Source organism: Lepidochelys kempii, chromosome 1 (assembly GCF_965140265.1).
Source record: "Lepidochelys kempii isolate rLepKem1 chromosome 1, rLepKem1.hap2, whole genome shotgun sequence".
NCBI lineage: Eukaryota > Metazoa > Chordata > Testudines > Cheloniidae > Lepidochelys > Lepidochelys kempii.
In genome coordinates, this window is record NC_133256.1 from 6,518,045 (window position 1) to 6,542,381 (window position 24,337).

The window sequence follows — 24,337 nt, forward strand, 5'->3', positions numbered from 1 at the left end:
CCCTGGAGCTGCTCCCGCCTCCCCTCCCCCGCGAGAGGACGGAGCAGCCTTGGCTGGCTCTTTTCACACACGAGAATTTAATCCGTCCCAGCGCCGCTTGGAATTCCTGGCTCAGCCGCGGCGCCTCCCCTTCCCCACCCCCCCGCTCTGCTGGGATCCTGGAGCTGCTATGCAGGGGAGAGGGCCCCCTCTGGGGGTGGCCAAGGCTGGGAGCCGGAGCCAGGAACCCCGGGGCTGAAGCCCTTAAAGAGCAGGGGCTGCTAGGGTGCTTTCGCCACATGAATCCCATTGAACTGAACGGGAGCTGGGAGGCTAAATCCCAGCCAGAATATATTGTGGTACAGCCCCCCGCACAGAGGGGCGGGGGAACGAGCCCTGGATCCCTGCCCCCGAGCCTGGTGAAGGGAGCGGGGTTGGCTTCTGAGGCCCTGCTGCCTCTGGGCCGCGCTCAGCCAGGCCAGGCTGAGTTCGCAGCAGGGCTGGATGTGTGAAGGGGTGGGAGGGGAGCCCGCCAAGGGAAAACTCTTCCTTGGGTGCAGGGAGTGGGGATGGAGGAGGAGCTCTGCCCTCTGGGTAAGTCACCGTGCCTCAGTTTCCCCTTTGGCATAAGAATGGGCAGGCCAGTTATCGTCCAAGCCCCCAACAGACCCAGCAGCCTCCTTCTACCTGATGGAAAATGGAGGCACAGAGAGGTGAGGGCCAAGTTTTGCAAAACTGACCCTAATTTCGGGTGCCCAACTTTGGACACCTTGGAGGCCCCGAGCACCCCAGCTCTCCCAGCTTGCAGTTGGGGGCGGAGGCCTCGGCACTGCTGGAGATCCACCCTGGAGGGGTGCTGCGCTAATGAACGCCGTGGGGCGACCCTAGAGAAATAACAGGGTACTCGCTGTCTCGTCCTCGCTGCATCTGTTCCAAACGGCCCTGCTCCGCCCCAGAGGTGGCTGCGGGGCAGGGATGAGTTAAAGGCATTCCTGTACGGGCTAAAAGGCACAATGTAGGCAGAGCAGATACGGTGACCGTGTCCTCCCATCAGCACAGCTGCAAAGACGAGGCACCGTCCCGGGCAGCCAGCTTCAGTAGCCACGGGCAGCCCAGGTAAAGTGGTCTCAGCCACCCCCCGCCCCGGCCCCGCCCCCAGTCCTGTCCCAGCAGCCCCTTCTTGCTGCACCCCAAAAGCAGTGGATCTATAGCCTTTCCCTCTCGAATGGTAGCCCAGCATGTCCCCCATGTCCAGAACGAGTTGGCAGGGGGGATGGGGCCCAGCTCCAGCCAGCAGCCTGCAGGCCAGGCACAGCGGCCGGTACATGAGCTGATCGCTAGGTGCCCCGGGGGCTCGTGCCTGACCACAGGATGAGGGGCCAGGACGCCTGGGTTCCATTTACAGGGTCGCTGCAGGGTAATGGTGATTTCGCTACGACCCAGCTTCCCTCTCTGCCCGCCTGCCTCGGGGGCAGTGGTGACTGGAATCCCCGACGGCCACCCTGGGGGCCGGGTGTCGCCACCTCTGGGGCTCATCACTACCAGCCCCACACACTGGCCAGAAGGGGGTGCTGGAGAGTGATGCTGACCCTCAGCAGAGACACTCCCCCTCCCCCCCCCGGCCCTGCTGCCCTCAGCCTGGGAATTTGAGGCCTGCCGACCGGGGGCAGATATGCTTCATCTGCCTGCCCCATGAATGTATCCCCCTGCATCTGCTTCCCTAGGGAACGCCCCCCCACCCCCTTGTCTGCCTGCCCCAGGGACCCATACCCCTGCATCTGCCTGTCCCTGGCCACCCGCTACCCCCACATCCGCTTGCTCCTGGCCACCCGCTACCCCCACATCCGCTTGCTCCTGGGAACCCTCCTCCCCCCACCTGCCTCCCCAGATTACCCCCTTTGTCTGCCTGCCCCAAAGAAATCTCCCGCATCTGCCTGCCCCACAGACCTCCCCTGCCCGCATGTGCCTCCCTAGGGAATCCCCCCCCATGTCTGCCTGCCCCTGGGAACCCTCCCCACACATCTGACTGCCCCAGGGAACCCTTCCCCCGCACCCGCTTGCCCCAGGAACTCTCCCCCCAGCATCTGCCTGCCCCTGGGAACCCTCCCACCTCCATGTCTGCCTGCCCCAAGAAACCCCCTGCCCTACATCTGCCTGCTCCAGGGACACCCCCCCCCCCACACACACACATCTGCTTGCCCCAGCACCTTGCTGTCCTGTGACACCAACATTAAGGAAGACTCAATCCCCACAGAAGAGAAACATCCCCCAGGAGAAACATGTAAATGACAAGCCCATGACGTGCAGTACAGGGGGGCCCTGTCTCTCCCAGCTTAGCTCGCGAGCCCCCTGAATGCAGGGCCGGGGGCACCCCAGCCCCAGCTCCCCCATCCCATTTGCACAGTCAGCAGCGAATTGTTCTAGGACTGACCTGCCCCGAATAAACAAACCAGGGCACGGCCACGATGGGGCTCAGGCAACGCGTCTGGCGAAGGGCATTCGTGCCAGGACCTTGGGGGCTGGAGCGTGCCTGGCCTGGGGCTGGGCCTGGCCCCTCCCTCCAAACTGTGGCTTTCCTGGGCTCTAGGGCAACCTTCTGCCCTATACACCTCCTGGCTAATGGGTTTGCCGTGTGGGCACAGAAAGCGCCTAGACACGCCCCTTAGCGAGGAGCCCTGGGCACGTTCAGCTGGTCCTGGTGCCCCTCAGTGTCTCCTCTTGTGCCTGGGGTTGGTGGCCCATGCAGGGCACCAGGGCAGGTGTCACAGAGAGGTCCCTGGCACACAGGGCCCCTTTGCCCCCCTTTAACAAGGGGCTTGATTGCAGGGCTGCACTCACGTGCCCCCTCAGCCCAGACACGACACCTCGAGGCCTGCCTCTGGCCCCAGCTAGGGGGGCCTCTCTCCCTCCCCTGGCATCCCTCAGGCAGGAGACCCGGGGGCGGGAGGCACGTGCTGGCCCGCGGCCTGGCATGGCCCAGAGCCAGCCGCCCCTCTTATCAGGGCTGCTTGGCAGTGCTTCTTCCTCCCACCTCCACAGGGATGCAAACGAGCCCTTTGTCTGCGGGCAGTCCAGCGGCCTGACTTCCTGGTGGAGGGACAGACCCAGAGCCAGCAACAGAACCCCATTGTTCCCCCTCCGCCTCCACATTTCACTGGCAAACCCGCCTGCGGGGGGAGTGGGAGACGGCAGCTTGGCAGAGGGGAAGGAAAGGGGGGACAAGCTGGGAGTGCTGGGCCTCGCCCCGCTGAAGAGCTGAGCCTGGCAGATGAATGCACCCCACCGAGCTAGGCACGTGCGTCCCCAGAGCGCGGGGTGGGAATGGGACAGCTCTGCGGGGAAAGGGGAGAGCCCAGCCTCAAGGGGAGGGGAGAACGAGACTGGCTGGTTCTCAGTGCCGCCAGCCCGGACCTACCAGCTATGCTGCCTTCCTGCATGCTACCTCCCCAGGCCTCTAAGAGGGTGCTCTAGTGGGTAATGCACAGGCTTGGCCATCCAGAGACCTGTATTGTAGTCCCAGCTCAGCTACTAGCTCATCCTGTGACCTTGAGGCAGGTCACGTCCCCGCTCTGTGCCTCAGTTTCCCCAGCTGTACAATGGGGGGTAATGATACTACCCCCCTGCTGGGGAGCTCTTTGAAACTACTGGATGCCAATTGTTATTGTAAAAGAGCAAAGAGGCCCCCATTCCCGCAGGGTGGGTGCTTCTATCTTCCAACCTCTGACCAGTCTATTAAGAAGAAGCAGCGAGTTTTTAAAATAGTTTCTTGGGGGAGGGCGGGGGGAGAGGGTTTTCTACCTTGGGAACCCCTTGCAACTGTATGTACAGTTAGGATTAGGGTTTCCAATGTGCAGTACTTTGAATTTCATCTGCTGTTTTGTTGCCCAGTCACCCAGTTTTGTGAGATCCCTTTGTAACTCTTCGCAGTCTGCTTTGGACTTAAGTAGCTTGAGTAACTTTGTATCATCTGCAAATTTTGCCACCTCTGTTCATACCCTTTTCCAGATCATTTATTAATATGATGGATAGTACTGAACCCGCTACAGACCCCTGGGGGACTCTGCTATTGACCTCTCTCCATTCTGAAAACTGACCATTTATTCCTACCCTTTGTTTCCTGTCTTTTAACCAGCAACTGATCCATGAGAGCACCTTCCCTCTTATCGCATGACAGCTTACTTTGCTTAAGAGCCTTTGGTGAGGGACCTTGTCAAAGGCTTTCTGAAAGTCCAAGTACACTATATCCACTGGATCACCCTTGCCTGCATGCTTGTTGACCCCCTCAAAGAATTCTAGTAGAGTGGTGAGGCGTGATTTCCCTTTACAAAAGGCATGTTGACTGTTCCCCAACATATCGTGTTATCTATGTGTCTGATCATTCTGTTCTTTACAAGAGTTTCCACCAGTTTTCCTGGTACTGAATTTAGGTTTACTAGTTTGTAATTGCCATGATCACCTCTGGAGTCTTTTTATTTTTTAAATTGCCATTACATTAGCTAGCCTCCAGACTTCTGGTACAGAGGCTGCTTTAAGTGATAGGTTACATACCACAGTGAGTAGGTCTGCTATTTCATATTTGAGTTCCTTCAGAACTCTTGGGTAAATTCCATCTCTCCCTGGTGACTTATTCCTGTTTAATTCATCAGTTTGTTCCCAAACCTCCTCTATAGACACCTCAGTCAGGGACATTTCCTCAGATTTGTCCCCTAAAAAGAATGGACCAGGAGTGGGAATCTCCCTCACATCCTCTGCAGTGAAGACCAATGCAAAAAATTAATTTAATGGCCTTGTCTTCCTTGACTTCTCCTTTAGCACCTCGATCATCCAGGGGCCCCACGGATTCTTCAGCCGGCTTCCTGCTTCTGGTGTACATTAAAAAAAATTGCTGTCAGTTTTTGTGTCTTTTGGTAACTGCTCTTCAAATTCTTTTCTGGACTGCCTAATTCTATTTTTACACTTGCCAGAGTTTATGCTCCTCTCTGTTTTGCTCAATAGGATTTGACTTCCAATTCTTAAAGGATGCCTCTTTGCCCCTAACCACCTCTTTTATTCTGTTGTTTTGCCACAGTGGCATTTTTTCATCCTCTTGTTGCTTTTGTTTATTTGAGGTACACCTTTAGTTGGAGCCTCTAAAATGGTGTTTTTACATAGCTTCCATGCAGTTTGCAGACATTTCACTCTTGTGACTGTACCTTTTAATTTCTGTTTAACTGGCTTCCTCATTTTTGTCTATGTCCCCTTTTTGAAGCTGCTGTGCTCGGTTTCTTTGGTATTTTCCCACCCATGAGGATGTTAAATTTAATGACACTGTGGTTGCTATTACCAAGTGGTTCAGCTGTATTCCCCTCTTGGACAAGATCCTGTGCTCCACTTGGGACTAAATCAAGAATTGCCTCTCCTCTTGTGGGTTCCAGGACCAGCTGCTCCAAGAAGCAGCCATTGGTGGTGTCTAGAAATCTCATTTCTGCATCCCGTCCTGAGGTGACGTGTACCCAGTCAATATGGGGAGAGTTGAAATCCTCTAGTGCATTTTCTGTTTTTGTAGCCTCATTAATCTCCTTGATTATTTCACAATCACCATCACCATCCTGGTTAGGTGGTCGGTAGCATATTCCTACTGCTATATTCTTATTATTCAAGCATGGAATTTCTATCCAGAGCGATTCTATGGTACCGTTTGATTCATTTCAGATTTTTACTATATTTGACTCTCTGCTTTCTTTCACACGCAGCACCACTCCCCCACCAGCACAACCTGCTCTGTCATTCCTCTATATTTTGTACCGTTGTTATTTTACAGAGGTTATTCTACCTCTCCATTTGGCACTGGTGCGACCGCGGCTGGAATCCTGGGTCCAGTTCTTGTGCCCACAATTCAAGAAGGATGGTGATAAATTGGAGAGGGGTCAGAGAAGAGCCACAAGCTTGATTAAAGGATTAGAAAACCTGCCTTAGAGTGATAGACGCAAGGAGCTCAGTCTATTTAGCTGAACAAAGACAGGGTTAAAGGGTGACTTGACCACAGTCTATAATACCTACACAGGGAATAAATATTTAACAACGGGCTCTTCAGTCTACCAGAGAAAGGTCTGACACGACCCAATGGCTGGATGTTGAAGCTAGAAGCATTCAGACTGGAAATAAAGTGTAAATTTTTAACAGAGAGAGTGAGTAACCACTGGAACAATTTACCGAGGGCCGTGGTGGAGTCTCCATCACGGGTGACTTTTAACTCAAGGGTGGCTGGTTTTCTAAAAGCTCTGCTGACGAATTATTTTGGGGACGTTCTCTTTCCCCTGTCCCACTGGCCGTATTCTGCTAGCAGCTAATGGAGGTTCTCCGTCAGCTCAAGTGGCTGGAGTCTGGGTTTTGTAGCAGCAGGATTGATGCCAGAAGTTGCTCCGGAGCTCTTAGAGACGACAGTCACCATGATGGGGTGGGTGTCGATGGGTGTGTTACAATACTGAACTCACCTGGCTGGGTCCGTGGCCCCTCTGACTGGCCCTGGCCTGGAACACAGTGGTACCCTGCCTAGGAAGCCTCTCAGGCTGCGGATCTCTGGCGCCGGGATGCATTCGGCCTGTGTGATCCCCGAATCCCTCAGGGCCAATGTAATGTGCAGAGGCCAGGCTGGGGGTCCCACAAACTACGATGATGGGTGGCAGTATAAGCATCCTACGGTAGGCAAGAGGAGTCACGCTGTAAGGAATTCGGACCCTTATTTCTCCACCAAAGGATGCCAAGGAGAGGAGGTTGGAGTCCCCAGGGCCCAGTCTCATGGAAAGTCCCAGCAGGCTCCAGCAGTTGGGGGGCTGCTGAGAGAGCCCCCTCAGCCACAGCAGCAGCAGGTGATGGCAGAGCTCCAGCAGCCAGGGTCCAGCAGCTCTGCAGCCGAGCGGGTCTGCCCGTGGGCGAGCTCCACACCCGCTTTCCTGTCTGAGCGCGGCCCCCCCCGGGCGCCTTGGCCTCTCCCAGAGCCGCCCCTGCCTAGCCCAGTCACAGGCTCCGCTAATCCACCGTGGGGCACAGTGCGTCAGGCGGACGCACATGGCTGGGTGCCAGTGGGCCCTGGGAGAGTAGTGCCAGGACGTGTGTGTGTGTGTGTGGGGGGTATCTGAAGCCCCTTTTGGGTACGGGGGTTGCTGTGCTGAGCCCAGTGCCCCTCCGATGCCCAGGCGGGCAGGCCCATGCAGGGCCAGAGCACGGGGCCAGCGCTGACCTATCCTGGGCACTCCCAGCGGGCCAGAAAGCAGAAGTGAATTCTGGGTAACAGCTTGGAATCCAGCACCTCCCACTGGACCCAGTTTCCAACCCCTAAGGCAAAGGGTGGGGCGGGTCCTGGCTCAGGGCTGGTGCCCCACGCCTGGCCTCACCCACCTCTGGCTCTGGGGCTAGCTCTTCTGTGGCCCATGGCTCAGCGACGGCCCATGTAGCAGGGACCTCATGCCCGCTTGGCCCCTGACCCAGCAAGGCTCAGAGACTCAGCCCCAGCCCCAAGGCACAGCGAAGGTCCCAGCAAGGGCAGTGCCGGGAAATAGCAGCCGTGGAGCAGACAGAACTAGGTAGTGCTCTGGGCTCATCCCTGCAAAATGCTCAGCCACCCCTGGGGCGTCCGGCTCTGTCAGCTCCCGGAGATGTGAGCGCACAGCACCCTGGAAAATTCGGCCCCTGCGTGCCTAAAGCTGAGCGCCCACAAACTGAGGTGCCTGCAATGACAGGTTATTTGGGAGAGCATGGTCTTGTCATTGTCTGTGCCTCAGTTTCCCCATCTGGCAGGTGGTGATGGCAGCAGCATCTCCCTGCCTGCCAGTGAGTGGGAGCTGTCACGGGGTGGGGTGGCCTGGATGCTTCGCACTCTAGGATCCTCACATGGACGACGTCGCCGCTCTGGCCTGTTTTCACAGACCATGTGAGCAACAAACAGATAAAGGGACAGAGAGTCCCCTCCCCCGAGTCTCCCCCCGCTGCTTGGGAACCCCGCTATCTCAGCAGAGCCATATGAGAAACAAACACCTTGGCCTGTCCCTTCCCCAGCACCTCCCTTGAGCTGGGGAGCCCATGGTCACCAGGATGTGGCAGGTCTGAGGGAGAGCCTGTCCGACACGAGACGTGGAGCCCGCTGGGTACCCGAGCTGCCCGCAGATGGTCTGGCTGGCATGGCCTGGCTTTGAGGATAGTGCTGCAGCTGAGCAGTGAGTCAGGAGTGAATAATAATGATGAGCATTGATCCCTGTAGGGACTTTCACAGGCCTCAGGATGCCTGGGTTCTATTCCTGGTCTAGTCACGTTCCCCTCTCTAGGCCAGATTTTCCCCTCCCATCCTTTGCAGATTATAGGCTCTTCAGAACCGGCTCATAATGTGCACGTACAGCGCCTGGTGCAATGGGGCTCTGAGGCACACTGCCTGGAGTGGCTCACAACTGTGAGTGCCGACCTCAGGGCAGGCTGTCAGAACACAGGGCAGACGCCCCCAAGCTGGCGGTGTGCTCTCTAATTAGATTTCACCGAGCCAGTAACAAATGTGAACTCCCGGACCACTGTAAAAAGTCTTACCATGGAGTTATAGCCAGGCCCCTCGGACAACTGGATTTAGTGATAAATGGTCAATTAAACCAAAGATCACACCCCATCAGGTTACTCCCAGTCCCAAGAGACCAGTTGCTGACCTCAGATCCTGCACCAAAGACAACGCTGGCAGCCAATTCCGCTAAGAAAAGGAAATGGGAGTTATTGAGAAGTTAAAATATATGCGCAGGTGAGCCACAGTCTGTAACTCCAAAGAGTGGCAGTCATGTACAGGGGCAGGGGAACACTGTTTATAGTGGGAGTGCTGAGAGCTATTGAATCAAACTGGAAACCCTGAATATGATGGAAACCACTTCAAGCTGGGGGGTGCAATAGCACCCCCTAGTTCTAGCACCTGTGGATAAACGGCCACTTTCCCAAACGTCTTTTCAGGGTACCCAAATTGTCTCTGGGGCTCTCCACTTTGCATCTGATACATTTCCCTGTAAGAGTCCAAACAGGATCTTTCCCCGAATCCATATGTATATCTTCGGCTCACAGGAAACACGTGGACAGGGGGTCACTACCCCTGCTGGCTTTTCCTTTCATGATGGAGAGTGAGGAACCCATTTTGAGTCTTAGAAAATTGCTCATTTCAAAGCAAGTGGTTATTGCGTGTGATGATCAGAGGTCAGTTACAGTTCTTCATTTGCATTCCGCATTTGCATTCGTTCCCCTTTGATGGGTTATTTAGTTACAGGAGCAGGCAGAATGTAAATGTCTGCTCCTCCATTATACCAGGATACAGATAAGTGAAAACAATGCAGGCAACATTCCATTAGTTTTCATGAAGTTAAGAAACATAAGAACGGCCAGACTGGGTCAGACCGAAGCTCCTAGCCCAGCATCCTGTCTTCCAGCAGTGGCCAATGCCAGGTGCCCCAGAGGGAATGAACAGAACAGGGAATCGTCAAGTATTAGGAAAAACCTTTTCACTAGGAGGGTGGCGAAACACTGGAATGCGTTTCCTAGGGAGGTGGTGGAATCTCCTTCCTTAGAGGTTTTTAAGATCAGGCTTGATAAAGCCCTGGCTGGGATGATTTAGTTGGGGGATTGGTCCTGCTTTGAGCAGGGGGTTGGACTAGATGACCTCCTGAGGTCCCTTCCAACCCTGGTATTCTATGATTTTAAGTGATCCATCCCCTGTCACCTATTCCCAGCTTCTGGCAAACAGAGGCTAGGGACACCATCCCTGCCCATCCTGGCTAATAGCCATTGATGGATCTGTCTTCCATGAACTTCTCGAATTCTTTTTTGAACCCTGTTATAGTCTTGGCCTTCACAACATCCTCTGGCAAGGAGTTCCACAGGTTGACTGTGCGTTGTGTGAAAAAAAATACTTCCTTTTGTTTGTTTTAAATCTGCCACCTATTAATTTCATTTGGTGGCCCTTAGTTTTTGTGTTATGAGAAGGAGTAAATAACACTTCCTTATTTACTTTCTCCACACCAGTCATGATTTAATAGACCTCTATCGTACCTCCCTTAGTCATCTTTTTTCCAAGCTGAAAAGTCCCAGTCTTTTTAATCTCTCCTCATACGGAAGCCGTTCCATACCCCTAATCATTTGTGTTGTCCTTTTCTGAACCTTTTCCAAGTCCAGTATAGCTTTTTTGAGATGGGGCGAGCACATCTGCACACTGTATTCAAGAGGTGGGTGTACCATTGATTTATATAGAGGCGCTGTGATGTTTCCAGCCTGTTTATATATGATTTCTCAGAGGGACGCCGGGGGAGGAGCCAGGCCCGTGTGACCAGCCCGTGTTCCAGGGGCTGTCGTGTGGGAATGACTGGTCTAGCAGCTATGACCCGTGAATCAGGAGATCTGTGTTGTAGGCCTGGCATTTCCCCCTGAGTTCCTGCATGGCCCAGGGCAAGTCATGCCAGCGCTGTGCCTCAGTTTACCCTTCCATACTATGGGGGTAATAACACCCACCTCGTGGACAGGGAGGTTTGTAAAGCCCTTAGGGCTCCTGTGAGGGATGGCACTGTAGATGAGGAAAGTTTTATCCTCTACGTTCCAGGAGAAGTGGTTCTTCCCACTGAGCAGCGAGTGGCAGCCGGCCTGTGTATTAACAGCATTATGGTGGCAAGGGTTGGGGAGAGCGAGGCATGGCCCGGGGCCACGCCGTGCAGGAGACGACTTGGCTGCTGGAGGAGATAAAGGCTTGAGAAGAGAGCCCGCCTCCCCCGGCCCCGGGGACTGGGCTATGCAACTGTGTGAGCAGCACCAGGCATCCAAGGTTTGGCAGTGCCTGGCATTACTCCGGAACGGCGATTCCTCAACAATGCCGGGGAGACATAACACCCAGCAGGTGAACTCTGAGTATACGGGGTGTCTGCCAGCCTGGAGCTGATGGACAGTCAGACAGACATATTATCTCAAGTACTGGCCCCAGAGCCATCAGTTTTGTAGGGGCTGCAAGCCTGCAAGAGACCCCCCCACTGATCCCCCCAGTGGCGTGACAGCAGCCATTTGCCAGTGACCACTTGGCGCTGGACAGGAGGTGCACTCACATCCCTGGCGCTGGGAGCTGCCAGCTGCAGAGCGTGAAATCAGCCGGGAAAGGAATGCTGGGTCTGGCCCGTCACTCCTTAGCGAATTCCCTCCCCCCATTCCCGGTGGGGGCTGTGTCCTGTGGAATAAGCCCCAGCCCTCTTGCACCCTCCCCCTCCAGCTTCCCCTTCTCCCTGATTCACCACCCCTTTGCTCCCTGCCTTGCCCACCCCGTGTGAGGCCGGGCTCAGGGCTCAGCGTGTGGGTGGGCACGGGGGGCATGGGCCGGAGAGGCTGGTTTCCAGCAGCGAGCCAGAGGGGTGGGAGCCCCCAGGGAAGTCTGGTGGGGCTGTCAGGTGGGGCTATGGCTTGAGCCGCGTCCACATTGCCCAAGGCCAGGGCCTGGCCCCATGTCTCAGTGGGACTTGGGCGCTGACCCTCCTCCCACATGGGTCCTAGGACCCGGCTCCTGAGTGCTGACTGTCCCGAGTCAGGCTGATGTGGTTGTGGAAAGAAGCGGGGCTTGGGATCAAACCGGAGTCAGAGCTGAGGCTTAGTGTGCTGTGTAGACGTACCCGCAGGGTGCTCGGTGCATGCTGCCAAGCTGCCCAGGGCTATGGCCCTGGCTGTCCCGTTTGTTAGTACTTCAAAGCTGGCAGCCCCCCAGTTCGGGCAGGGGCCAACGGGGGCTCAGCCCATTCCCAGGGAGTTGGAAGAGCTGTGCCCCATTTGGGCTGGGGGGTGAGGGGGAATCCTGCGTGAGGCCTGTCTCTGGGCTGCAGCAGCCATGTGGCTCCTGTTCCCACGCCCATGGCCCTTCCCGGCAGAGGGGGCAGCGGAAGGGTGCACCCTGGGGGGAAGTGGCTTTGGCTGAGGCCTTCCCATTCTGCTGGGTGTCCGCCAAGGCCCCTGCAGAGGATCCAGCCAGGCAGCGAGGACAATGGGCATTTGAGCAGGGCCAGGGATGCTGCGGGACAGAGATGCCTCTGTTCAGCCAGCAAGTCCCTGCCAGGCCGGGTCACACCAGGCTGGGCAGGGCACTTAGAGCAGGCGTTTACTACCCCTGGAATGGCAGGGATGGGCTGTCAACAGCCCGGGGGGGAGGGGGCACGAAGGGAAGGGAGTGCAGGGCTGTCTGGGCCAGGAAGGGACGGGGGTGTGTGTGCAGGGGTGTCTGGGAAGAGACGGGGATATGTGTGCAGGGGTGTCTGGGCTGGGAAGGGCTGGGGGTGTGTGTGTGTGCAGGGGTGTCTGGGCCGGGGGGTGTGTGTGCAGGGATGTCTGGGAAGGGATGGGGATGTGTGTGCAGGGGAGTCTGGGATGGGAAGGGACGGGGTGTGTGTGTGCAGGGATGTCTGGGCCGGGAAGGGATGGGGCATCTGAGCCCCAGTCTGAGTCAGGACTCGAACTCGCCCCGCTCGCTCCCAGTCCTTGCCTGCCTTCCGCCCCTTGCTGTCCTTCAGCCCCACAGGAAGGCGCTGAGCTTTGGGATCCATCCCACAGCCCAGCCCACAGGGCTCCTCGTGGGCGGGAGGTTCGCCCTTCCCTAGGGGAAATGTCCATGGTGGTGTGGATGAGGCTTTGCGCCCTGCCCAATGCCGCCTGGGCCCAGCCCTGCAGGGAGTCCTGCTCTCAGCCCTGTGTAATGGGGAAATGAGACAGGAACCTGGAAATGGAGAAATGACTGGCCCAGAGGAGCTGTGGCAGGCCAACACTGCAAGCAAACCAGGCCAAACCCCTGTCTCTCCCCTGAAGTGGAAGCCATCCTAGTGCAGTGGCCCAGCTGTGTGCACGGGGGCTTGGCTCTGCACCAGGGAGCGATGCTGGAAGGGGCTGCCAGAGTCAGCTAGAAGGAATTTAATGAGGCTGCTCAAAATGCTCCAGGCAGGCGTCTTCTGGACCGAAAAAGGATGGTTTTGTTCAAAGCAGGAAAATGGCAAATCCCAAGAGAAGTGTGTTTTCCCAAGGGAACTGCTAACCCCGGTGGTGTTTTGCTTCCGTTCGTGTCACTCGGAAACGGGAACGGTAGTTCAGGTCCAGCTCCCATCTGCGGGAACCAACAGTTGTGAACCAAAATATAAAAAGTCACTTTGAAATGTCTCAGGGGAAAAGATTGGCTTCCAGACTGGACGGAGAAGTGACTCCCCTGCTCGTCTGGACTCAGGCGCCGGTATCATGCATGGAGCCACCCCCGAGGCAAAACCCTCCTTGACCTCCCCATGCTCCGCTCCCCGGAAGCCCGTTTCCAGCCGCATTACCAGGCCCGTCTCCACGGCGGAAATCCCTCCACCTCTCGCCTCTGCAGCTCTGCGGTCACAGCCAGGCTAGCAGAGGACACAAGGGCCGCAGCTGGTGCTTATCTGAGCAGAGTCCGAGGCCGTAATGACCACGCTTGGGCTGCTGGAGTGTGGAGACCACTTCCCATCACACTGACCACTATGGTCTCTCTCTAGCTGCGCTCCCAGCTGTTGCCTCGTCTTATGCTTAGCCCAGATCCTCAAACGTCAGCGACGTTGCTCAGGCGAAGAAGAAAGCCATTGCCAAGCTCGTTTCCAGGTTCCAGCACCCGCAACAGATGAAGCCTGCTGCTGGTGGGTGGATTTCAGTGGAAGTTAGGAGCCGAAATACCTTTGAGAATCTGGGTGTGAGCTCTATGAGGCAGGGACAGGCAGTGTTCTCTGTTTGTACAGCTCCTAGCACAGTGGGGGCTTGGTTGGCGCTCCTAAGCACTGTAGTAATGCAGATAAATAGCAGGGATGAGATAGCCAACGGTGTTGTCTACACTAGTGCTCCCACTTTTGCTGTCCCAGTGGAGGAAAGGCCTGTGGGCAGAATTTGGCCTCATGAGCATCTGAATAGAGAAGACTTCAGGCATCTGCCCAGGAGGGCAGTGACAGAACAGAATGCTTTCCCATTTGATTTGGTTGCTCGGAGACATGGGGAGTATGTCTACATGGCAAGTAGAAACCCCCAGCACTGAGCCTCAGAGCCCGAGTCTAAGAGTCAGGCTCATGAGACCGCACTAAAAATAGCCATGTAGACATTGGGGCTTGGGCTGGAGCCTGGGCTCTGAACCCCAGGAGTAGAGTGAGCTTCATAGCCCGCCCTCCAGCCCCAATGGCTAAACAGCTGTTTTAAGCACTGTAACGCGAGACCCACAAGCCAGAAGCTCAGACTCGCTGCTGTGGGTTTCAGCTCACTGTGGAGATGTATCCCCCCCAGCCCCCCATACCTCATGTATCTCCCAAAGTACAGTCTAGTGCCCACTCTCAGTGGAGATGGCTAGTTCAGGGTTAGATCCACCCAGAACCACAAACAGGGTGTGCTCCAAGCAGGTAACATACGTGCTTGCTATGGATGGTAACCCCCTACAGCAGCGGTTTTCAACCTTTTCTCATTTGTGGACCCCAAACAAATTTCGAGGTGTGGACTCCTTTGGAAATCTCAGACACAGTCTGCAGCCCCCAAGGGGTCCACGGGCCACAGAGTCAGTGTTTGGGGATGTTCACAATGCCGTATAAGTCACGCATGCCTGGGCGGGCTCTGGCTAGAGCAGAGTTGGCTGGGAAAGAGTTTTCCCAGCCCCTGACAATTTTCAAGATATTGAAAAATTTTCCCACTTGGAATCAGGAGAAAAAGTCAAAATCTGGAAAGTGTTCACAAGCTGGAAATCCAAAAGCTTCATTTCAAGGTGTTTCCTCATGATTGAACATATCTATTTACTATCACTAGCTTAACTGTCAAAACAAAAAGTCATTTTGTGCCTGAAAACGGCAATTTGTCATTTCCAGAATGTCCAAAAGGAAACGTTTTGACAATTGCAAAACTCGAACTTTTTTTTTAGTTGAAAAATTCATCAAAACTGAGGCAAAACTGCAAACAAGGTTCGGTTCCGACAAAGTGGCATTTTCCAACCCCACCTTCCCCAAGAGAAAAAAGCCTCATTCTGAGCCAGTGAGGGGGATTCTGGGTAGGGTCTCCCGGATCTAGATTTTAGCAAGGATTTTAGAAAGCGACTCATGGTTCTGAGTGTCCGACTGGAGACAGAATAAGGGGGTTTGCTATCAAAGGATCAGTTTTGAAGATCTGAGTCCACATGGGCCATTCATAAGTCACACTGCTCTCCACAGTGCACGGATGGCCTGGCACTTGGAGGGAGGATTTTCCCTGGACATGTTGAGGCCCAGAGCTGGATGTGACAGGGCCAGGTGCCAGGCTGAGAGGTGTGGTGGACGTTCCATAGGACAAGATGGAACAGATTCTGGTCTTGGTTACATCAGTGTGTGATTAAAGCCGGGAGCGTCACAGGAGATACCCGCTACCTGTCTGGGCTGAGCAGACTCTGCAAGCTGCTGGGCTGGAGAGTGGAAACTGGTCAGTGAATCAAACCCGCAAGAAGTCACAGGACGATGATGTTAGACTGACCCCACCCACACTGACAAGTTTTATCAAGTGGAAACCAGGCAATTCCTGGAAAATTTCTTGCATCTTAGGGCAGTGAGGTCTAGTAGTTAGAACCAGGGCTCCTGGCTCTGCCACTAAGTGACTCTGGGCAAACCAGCGAAACTTGCTGGGCCTCTGTTTCCTGAAATGCAAAACAGGGATCTAGCTTATTTATCATGCCTGCCACCATAGTACCCAGGCTTTGAGTCTACGGATCATGGGCCATACCGATTCCTGGCGTAACCCAGCTGAATCACTGGGTATGGTCTGATACACTCAGGATGCATTTGACCCGGTAATAGGTGCCTCACCGAGAGATTTAGCAGGCGTAATTATTCATGTCTGTAAAGCACTTGGAGATAACAGATCCGTTAGGGGAAAGGTCTCCGCACGCTCCCAGAGGAATATGGGAACATTAGACCAGGGGCAAGACTGGGAGGGTCGCGGGAGCCAATAACATTGAAATAAATTGATGAAAATACTCAGCATTTTATTGCATCCTCCAAACCAATGAAAATAGACATCCAGCAGTACCAAAGGCACAGATTGCATGCCAGTCCCACGCCAGCAGAATACAGTGTGACTGCACACAGTAACAGATGATGCGCACGGCAGATCCCACTTGCAAGCAGCAGCGGCTGGCGAGAGAGGGCCGCACCAGCAGCTTCAAAATGCCCAGGAAAATCAGGAAGAGAGAGTGTGACGATTAAAGCCAAAGAACTGAGCAGGACTTTATCCCAACCCCAACGAGCCCTCACAGCCCAAGGCCAGGTTCACTCCTGGGAATGTTGCTTGGACATTCTTGTGCTTGCCGCTCTCCAACACTGCCCTGGTCGGGGGGGCCCTGATTTCTCCTCATGAGTGACCAGGAGTCACCCCGTAGGTTGCAGCTGATCTCCCCAGCAGGGCTCTGAAAGGGCACTTGGCAGCTCAGAGAGCAGAGGTAGGTGCCCCCTCAGACCTGCGAGAGGGTAACCTGGCCTTTCGGCGCAGACCAGTAACAGCTGTCTGACGGACCAGAGCTGCGTTCCACCAGTGCTAAGAGCATAAAAGCACCAGCTGAAGGTACCCAGCACCTCCTGACCTTCCCAGGGGGCTCCTAGACCATCCCGCATGTTCTGCTGGCGAGGGTCCGTGATGGCCTCTGCCTGGTTTCAGACACATCACACAGGTTCCTTCCCTATTTTGGATGCCTGTAACCCTGCCACGGGGCCTGTTCTCCATACTCCATTCCCCGCAACACCACGCCAAAGAAAAAGAATTAACGAACAAGGGGAATGTTTCTAGGTAGAGTTTCCCATCTGCCATTGCTTATCAGCTGTGTCACCTCCCTGATCTCCAACGAGGCAGCCATTGCTGGACGATTGAATGGCTGGGAGTGTTCTGTTCTGGCTTTGGCCAAAGGGCCTTGGCACGTAGGACCAAGAAGAACGTGGTGCCTGACGCAGCACCCTGCTAGCTCTGCTCAGCCAGACATCCTGGGACGGGTTTATTCACCTCCATGGTGAACCCCCTTGGGGCAGGCTCCTGTCATCTCTGCGAGTCTGCCCACCAGGCTCACCCCTCACCCACCCCACACGCTGCCGTGTCAATGACTTGGCAGCCCTTCTATCCCTTGCCACTCCCGCTTCTGCTCCTGGGACTGGCTTCCTCTTCCCTTCTGCACCACAGGCAGGCTTCCTGCCCTGCCCTTCGATCCTCACGAGGCCTAAACCTACCCTCTGAGCCCGGCCTGCTCCCTTTGAATCCTTCTCCCAGGTATTCCAGTGCCTTTCCCAGGCTGGCCCTCTCAGGCCTGGGAGTCCCTCCCAGGCCTGGGAGTCCCTCCACGTGCCAGCCCTCCACCTCCCCTGCTCCCAATACATTGCTGCCACCAAGGTCATTGGTGTTAATTCACCAGGTGATTAACCCTCTGCTTTGCCGCTGCGGGACGGCAGGGCCAGCCAGTGCTCTGTATCCAAAGCACAGGGTCTCTTCAGGTTGGATGCAGAGTCCTGACGTTTTGGACAGCACCAGGCCATCGTCACCCAAGAAGCCAATCGGGTGACTCTACTCCAGCTCAGAAAGGGCCCGGCTATGGGACACAGGGCCTTTAGGTGCTCAGACACTGCAGTGATGAGATTGGTGGGAGTACCTATATCCTACGGTCCCTGGTCTGGGTCTGGCCCAGGTTGGTTGGGACTGAACATCACTGGTAGCCAATGGCTCTTTGGTGGGGCTCAGTGCAGATCTCCAAGGGCAGGTATCCACACCACAAAATCCACCACACAACGCGCCCTTGTTCGGAGACAGCAGACTAGGCACAGAGCCCAAACTTCCTCAGATGGGTCACCTGCAGGTCAGGGCCGAGGAACGTTGGCAGAGCGAGGAAGGGAGCAGGCCCAGGCACTGCTTGGCTGGGACCCTGGCTCAGGCGAGCAGAAGCGTCTGGTCTCTGGGGCTCTCACTCCAGCGGCACTAAATTCACACATGCCAGAGGAGACGCTACCCGCAGCCTTTGCTGCCGGCACTGAGCCTGGGTCCGATGCAGCTGGGGAGATGGAACCACCAAAATCTCCCAGCTGGAGCTTGTCTGGACGTGAGGCAGCCTGGCAGCTGCACTGAAACGGACACGACAAGGGATCTGGGACTGCCCCCTCTCCCCAAACCACGTGGAAACCAGCCTGGTAGCATCACTCAACAGCCCCATGAAAAGCCACCACTGCCTGGAGGTGGGCACTCTAATGGAGGTGGTGCACAGCTCTGCTCAGCCCACCTGGAGAGACTTTGGGGCAGCCTCATAAGACAGGGGCTTGCCCACGGAGGGTGGTCTCTCGTAGGTGCCACAGGGGTGATGTGCTGTGCTTCCAACCCTCCAAAATAAGCCCTTGTCCTCCTTGAAATCCAGGAAGCTACAGCGGTGCCCTTCCAGCTCCCTCTCGCTGGCTTGATACTGTGTAAATCAGGAGCCATTCCACCAAAGCCAGTGCAGCTCCCCCAGTGTAGCAGGGAGACTACAGCCCTGCATATCCTGGGATTACAACTCCTCTTCCAAGCAGCCGGCCGAGCTGCAGTGACCCAGGCGAGGATGGGACACAGCTGTTCACAAGGAGACCAGCGACGGCCCTGGTAGAGTGGTCGAGGAGGCAGGAAGGCATGGCCCAAGAGACACCCGCCTGGCCGGGCTGGGCTTTGCTCCCTACCTCCTGGCTTCACCCTCTGCAGTCGTGCCTGGTCAGCTGGAGGCACCATGTCCCCAAGAGAGGGGCCCAACCTGGAGCCCCAATCCCAACAGCACACGCTGTGGTGGAGTTTGGATACAGACCCAATATCTGCAGCTCAGACCTGCCTCAATCACGCGCTCACGCTGACCGTTCCTAGGAGTCAAGGGTCAAGACTTCCAAGAGGAACTAGTGATTGGGGGAGGACACCTTAATTTGAGCCCCCTCCCCCCGCCAATCACGAGTCACTTGTGATGGGGGCGTATCCCCTGCATCCTGGGCCGCCCCAGGAACTCCTCAGACTCTCTTAGTGTCCACTCTGTATAATTTATTCAAGTCCCCTCCACCAACACCTGGACAATGCCACACGCCCCGCCTACGCTCTACAACTCTTGCCTTCAGCCCCTGGTCACCAGGGCCCCGGGAGGAAACCAGATCTCTCTTCCTTGGGATCTCCTTCAATCTAGGCACAGTTAGCCCCATCTCCTGCCATCCCAAAACGGCCTCCCCGCCTTTCATCCAAGTAATTCCCTAACTCACCCCGCCTCCCCACCTGATTAGCTAATTGCTCCCTACCCCCCAATCAGCTGTCACACGGGAAACGATCAGAGTGCTGGCCGGTCTGTTGGGCCTCAGCACTCTGTCACAGCACCTAGGGAGGCCTTGGCCAAGGATTCTGCAGGGGGAACAAAGCCGACCTGTTGGACTGGAGGGGGGAGAAAACACATGGAGGAATAGCCAGCCCAAGACAGTGCAGAAAAAGGGGCCAGGTCATGATTCAGGGACCCCTCAAGGAGATGTCTGAGTGAAGGGGAACTGGAAGTTATGCCCTCGCCTCTGCTGTCAAGGTGCTGAGAATGAGCAACACTGAATGCCTTGCGAGGGGTTTTCCTCCAGTATTCTCACCCTTTCCTTCCATCTCGTTCCCTTGAAAGGGAATGCCCGGAAGTGGAAGTGGGGGTCAGGAGCTCACTAGAGACCCTCCCTCTGGAGAACTCCTGTTCCAATCCCAGGGCCACAGCAAGGAATCTCCACTGTCAATGAGCACACGACTGTTACCCGTGGTGGTTCCTGCCGAGAGTCTGGGCCGGTGGCCAGAGCCCTGATGAGGCAGCAGGTGCGGGAAAGGAGCTGTGCTGAGCCAGCTGGGGCGGGAAAGAAGATCCCATTGCTGCATCAGTCGGCCTTGCAGAACAAGGATTCCTAGCCACACGGACTAACATCTTACCCCATCGACTCCCCTGGGTCCTGCCCCCTCGGCTCCCACTACCCGCTCCTGTCCTGGCACTTGATAGGAATGACAGATCCATGGAGAGGCTGCTGTGTGATTTGTGCGTAACCATCCCACTCCCCTACAATCCCCACCCTCCTGTATTTTTGGAGGCCAGGGTCCTGGCCGCAGCAGCGTAAGCACAGGGAGGTCCTGGCGATGTCTCAGCGAAGTATGCTGTTGGTTTCCTCTCGAGGCGCATCACAGCCCTCCCTGCTCAGCGTCGCTCCCAGGAGCTGGTAGCTCATCTGGCCCCAAGACTCGCACCAACGGCAGGATTCCAGAGGCCGTCGGCAGCACTGGTAACACGCTTGTCTGGCGCGAGGCCGCCCTAGAAACGTTTGTCTTCTGGCTGGGAGCTGACCACCAGCTCTTTGTTGCCGAAGTCCCACCAGGCGGTCATGTGGAAAGCCATGTTGGAAAGGACGACCAGGTACTCCAGGAAAGCAAAGATGGTATAGGCTAGGAGAGGAAGGGAGGGAACCCATCAGGTTAACGGAGGAAATGGGGCATAGGAAAGGGAAGAACTATGAATGCGAGCAAGACCACGTCTCTCTCAATGTGTTAGCCGAGCCTCTGGCACTACGGGGGCTGAAGCTTGGTAGCAAGACGTTCTCATTTCTCGAGAAGCCCGTTCCCGCCCAGCCCAGCGGGAAGCCGTTACTTTCTGATGGCCATTCGGGGAACGGCGGATCTCTGTCCATAATCTAGCAGGCATGTGTCTCCAGCACCACACCCACTGCAAAACCCAGCAATGCTGGCAGCCTTCCCAGAAAGCCAAGGCCTGAGTGGGAGCTGGAGGAGACTGATGGTATCCAGAAGGGGTCAGCAGGAGGGGGCAGACGCACGCTAGCAGGGAAGCAAAGGGAAACCAGCCCCTGCCGTGTCTGCTCTTTGACTGATTCAGGAGAAGGTTGTGATACGGGGCCCAGCGGTTGGGTCCTCAGGGACCTTACCTCCGGCCTCGCAGTACCAATTGTGGCGGAAGTAGATGCACACGGCCAAGGAGAACGTGACGAGGTTAAAGAGGAAGAGCAGCAGCTTCCACTTGTAGGACTTGCACTCCTGAAAGAGACCGACAGGACAAGGTCTGACCCCCAGAAGCTGGGTTAGAGGAGTAACCCCCTCCCCTTCCCGTACCCTTCCAAGAGGCCGCGGCCTGGACCTCCCAGCCCGAGCCTGCAGAGGCGAGGTCCTTAGCCCCTGGAAATGGCCCGAACTGCACGGTTCACACGGCAACCCCCACATCACCTCTCGGCAGAGCCCAGGCATGATAGTGCAGCTGACACTCATTAGAACAGTGCCCCCAAGTGGTGGCAACTAAGCTCCCATAAATGGCACAGAAAGCTACCCACACAAACAAGAAGAGCCATCTCCCTCAGCGCTGTGTCCCTGCTAATTCTCTGCCATCTTCCCCAGCTGCGCACCCCTAGACTCCTGTAACAGTCATCATCCTTCTGGGCAAGGATGAATCCAACGCCACCGACCAATTATCTTGCTGCCTTACAATGTACAAGGAACACAATTTTCAAATAGGTGAAGAACAATTTTTCCTTTGCGGCTGCGCCGGGAGCTGGAGCTCAGGGCGCTGTTTCACCGGTGATCGCCGATCCAGAAAGAGGGGTGCTCTCGCAGCGAGCTAGGCATTCCTAAGGGTAACCTCAGCTCTGACACTGGCACATCGTGTAGCCTTGGGGAAGTCATTTAACCTCCCTGTGAAGTGGATATAATACTAATCAATGGGCGGGTGCGTGTCTATGTGCAGGTCATTGGCCTCTGCAGGAAGGAATCAGGCTGCTCAACCATGTGTCATAGGCCCTATACTACCAACAGGTAAAATAGATTCTCCATTAGCTCCATGGGTTGGTGCCTGTGCTTTTGGAGCGAGAGTTCGCGTGCCCCCGCAAAGTCGCGTGACCACAGCACGCCTCGCAGTGAGGAGCGGAAATCCTGCTGGACGTGCCCATGGATGGTACAATGCTCACCCCCCCCGCTCCCACTTTGGCTATCGGCGCCCCCACTGCCGGATCCTACCCCTCCCGGCCTGGCTCCCTCTGCGTTGAGCACCAGCCAAGGCGCAGGGGGTTCACCAGAACAAAGCAGGCAGCCGCCGCCGCGCCTCCCCCGGAGCTGTGCCCCGCTCGCTTGCCGCTGGGGCAGGGAGGAGGAGGAGGAAACCACACCAAGGAGCAGAGCTGGGGCGGGTGCAGAACCGAAGGCATTTCGCAAGCAGCACAAAGTGCTGGGGCGGGCTCCTCCTCCACCCCGGAGCGTGGCCCCACCGAGCCAGCCTGGCTGAGCTACTGGCCAAACGGGGGAAAGCCCCTGAGGAAGGGCTGGGGCCACGGCTGCTCCATAGGGGGTCTGCGTCCCCCTGACCCACACAGGCAGAATCTCCGGGGGGGTCGCAGCCTGACTGCTCCAGGACCCTCTAGCTCCACTGGTAGCCTGCAGACCCAAGTAACTGGCCACGTTCCCCAGAACACGGGGTCCAGCCTGCCAGGCTGTGAAAGGCGCGGCCACGGGAAACGTGGGCAAGCTGGAGCAGCCCCAAGGTCCATCCCGGCCTCCTGGCTCCCTCAGTGGCAGCTCCAGACACATCAGAGAGCCATGGACCCGCCTGTCCGCAGGGCACCTCCCTGAGGTGAGGTGGAGGTGAGCTTATGCCTGAAGCAGCCAGGTCAGGCAGGTGGGGGGATGCTGCCTCTCCTTGGGCAGTGAGAACCCCCCCCCCCAATTTTCCCATCTTTCTCCCCTCACTGCTCCCTTCCCCCTGAGATCCAGCTGCAGCTCTCTCCTCCCTCTCACGCTGCCCAGGGGGGACCCAGACCCAAGACACTAGGCAAAGGAAACAGGAAACACTTCAGCCTGCCGGCCCCCCCCGGCTCAGCCTTGCTGATGGACGAAGGCATGTGGCGGGGCGGGGGATAGAGTCAGACGGGGCGCTGAGGAGGGGGCTGCTTGCACCTTTCAGAACCTGCTTCTGGACAGCTGTCACCGCGAGGGGGCTGGACACTGGCCGGCCAGGAAGCCTGGGTCAGGCCAGTTGGAAAGGGGACACACACCGGAGCCACAGATGTGTTTTATTCCTGCTTCTCAGCAGTGGGAGGGGATTTTCCTCCTTTCTGAGGTTTCCAGCAGGGCAGAAACTCCAAGTCATGGGGCCTGCTGAGAAGTAGGAACATTCAAATCACAGCATCAGAGTTTCCATGACCCCACCGAAAGCACGGTAGATGCTGCCAGCCGCTCTCAACACACAAACAGGTGACGCCGGGGAGGAAAACCCCCAGAGGAAGGTTGGGCTTGTGGTTAATGTACTGGCTGGGGACTCCAGGGACCTGAGTTCAACACCCTGGTCTGGCACAGACTCCCTGTGTGACCTTTGGCCTGTCACATTCTCTCTCAGTGACCTAGCTCCTTAATGATCTTTCCTTAATGATTCAGACTTCTGGGGCTGTCTCTAATTGTCCATACAGCACCCAGGGCAACGGGTTCCCCATAGCTCCAGGGGAGGCTAAGATGTCACTAATTCCTGCATCACCTCCACAATGCACTGTGCTGGTTTTGCTAGGCAAAAGAATCACAGGAAAAATACTGGGCCAAACATAAGCGCTGCTAGAACCGGGCTCACTACTTCTTTGGCCCTCCCGTGAGTCCTTCCAAGAAAAGAAGGAAATAGGAGAGAAGTTCCATAGCTTACCTAAGGTGGACGGCAGAAATCCAGGTTGCCCCACTCTGGCTGGTGCCCAGCCCTAACCTGTAGGCCGCACTACTTCCCACCCCCACACTCACATCTGCTAGGTTCCCCCCCACCACCCACACCCGAGCCTGCTACTCGGGGGGGGGGTGGGGGGTGGAAGATGCTATAAAATTGGACTCAGGCTGCTCCCCATCATTGGGAACGAGAGCGCTTCCCCGCCCCCCCGAGGAATTACAAAGATCCCCCAAATCCGGGCCTACTGCCCGAGGACACATTCCCCTAGCAGCAGGGCTGGGGAGGAGGATGGACTATTTCATTTGAAATGAACTGTCGCAGAACGGGGGGGGGGGGGGGCAGATCATCTGAGTGCCAGGACCTCATGTGAAATAACAGTGAGCAATCCAAGCAGCAATCTATTATGTAAAACTTCACACAGGAAAAAGCAGGTCACAAGCCACCTTGTTTTCATACAGGCCCCTCTGGCAGCGGAAACATGACTTTTCTGTAGGCTAGCAGCAAGAACAAACAACTGATGGCTCATTGGTGCGCTCATTAACTCAGCAGCAGCTCTTAGCTCTTTGATCCCAAGCCTGGCAGCCTCTGTGCTGCACAGGGACTGTGGCTTCACCCTTCCGACCAGCAGAACCCGAAGCTTTCCAAAGGCACGCGCTGCTTTTTAAAAGA

General features: G+C 56.2%; 1 protein-coding gene across 4 annotated transcripts in view; it reads right to left on the reverse strand.

Moving 5' to 3' along the window:
• Positions 1 to 15,969: 15,969 nt before the first annotated feature.
• PGAP2 (post-GPI attachment to proteins 2) overlaps positions 15,970 to 24,337 on the reverse strand; it is a 40,907-nt gene continuing 32,539 nt past the window's right edge. For all 4 annotated transcript variants that reach the window (XM_073333162.1, XM_073333181.1, XM_073333153.1 and 1 more), the window contains 2 exons: positions 20,910 to 21,018; positions 15,970 to 20,415 (listed from right to left, as the gene is read on the reverse strand). In XM_073333162.1, coding sequence (XP_073189263.1) covers positions 20,285 to 20,415; positions 20,910 to 21,018 — 240 coding nt within the window. In that variant the 3' untranslated portion in view covers positions 15,970 to 20,284. The remainder of the gene's footprint in view (positions 20,416 to 20,909; positions 21,019 to 24,337) is intronic.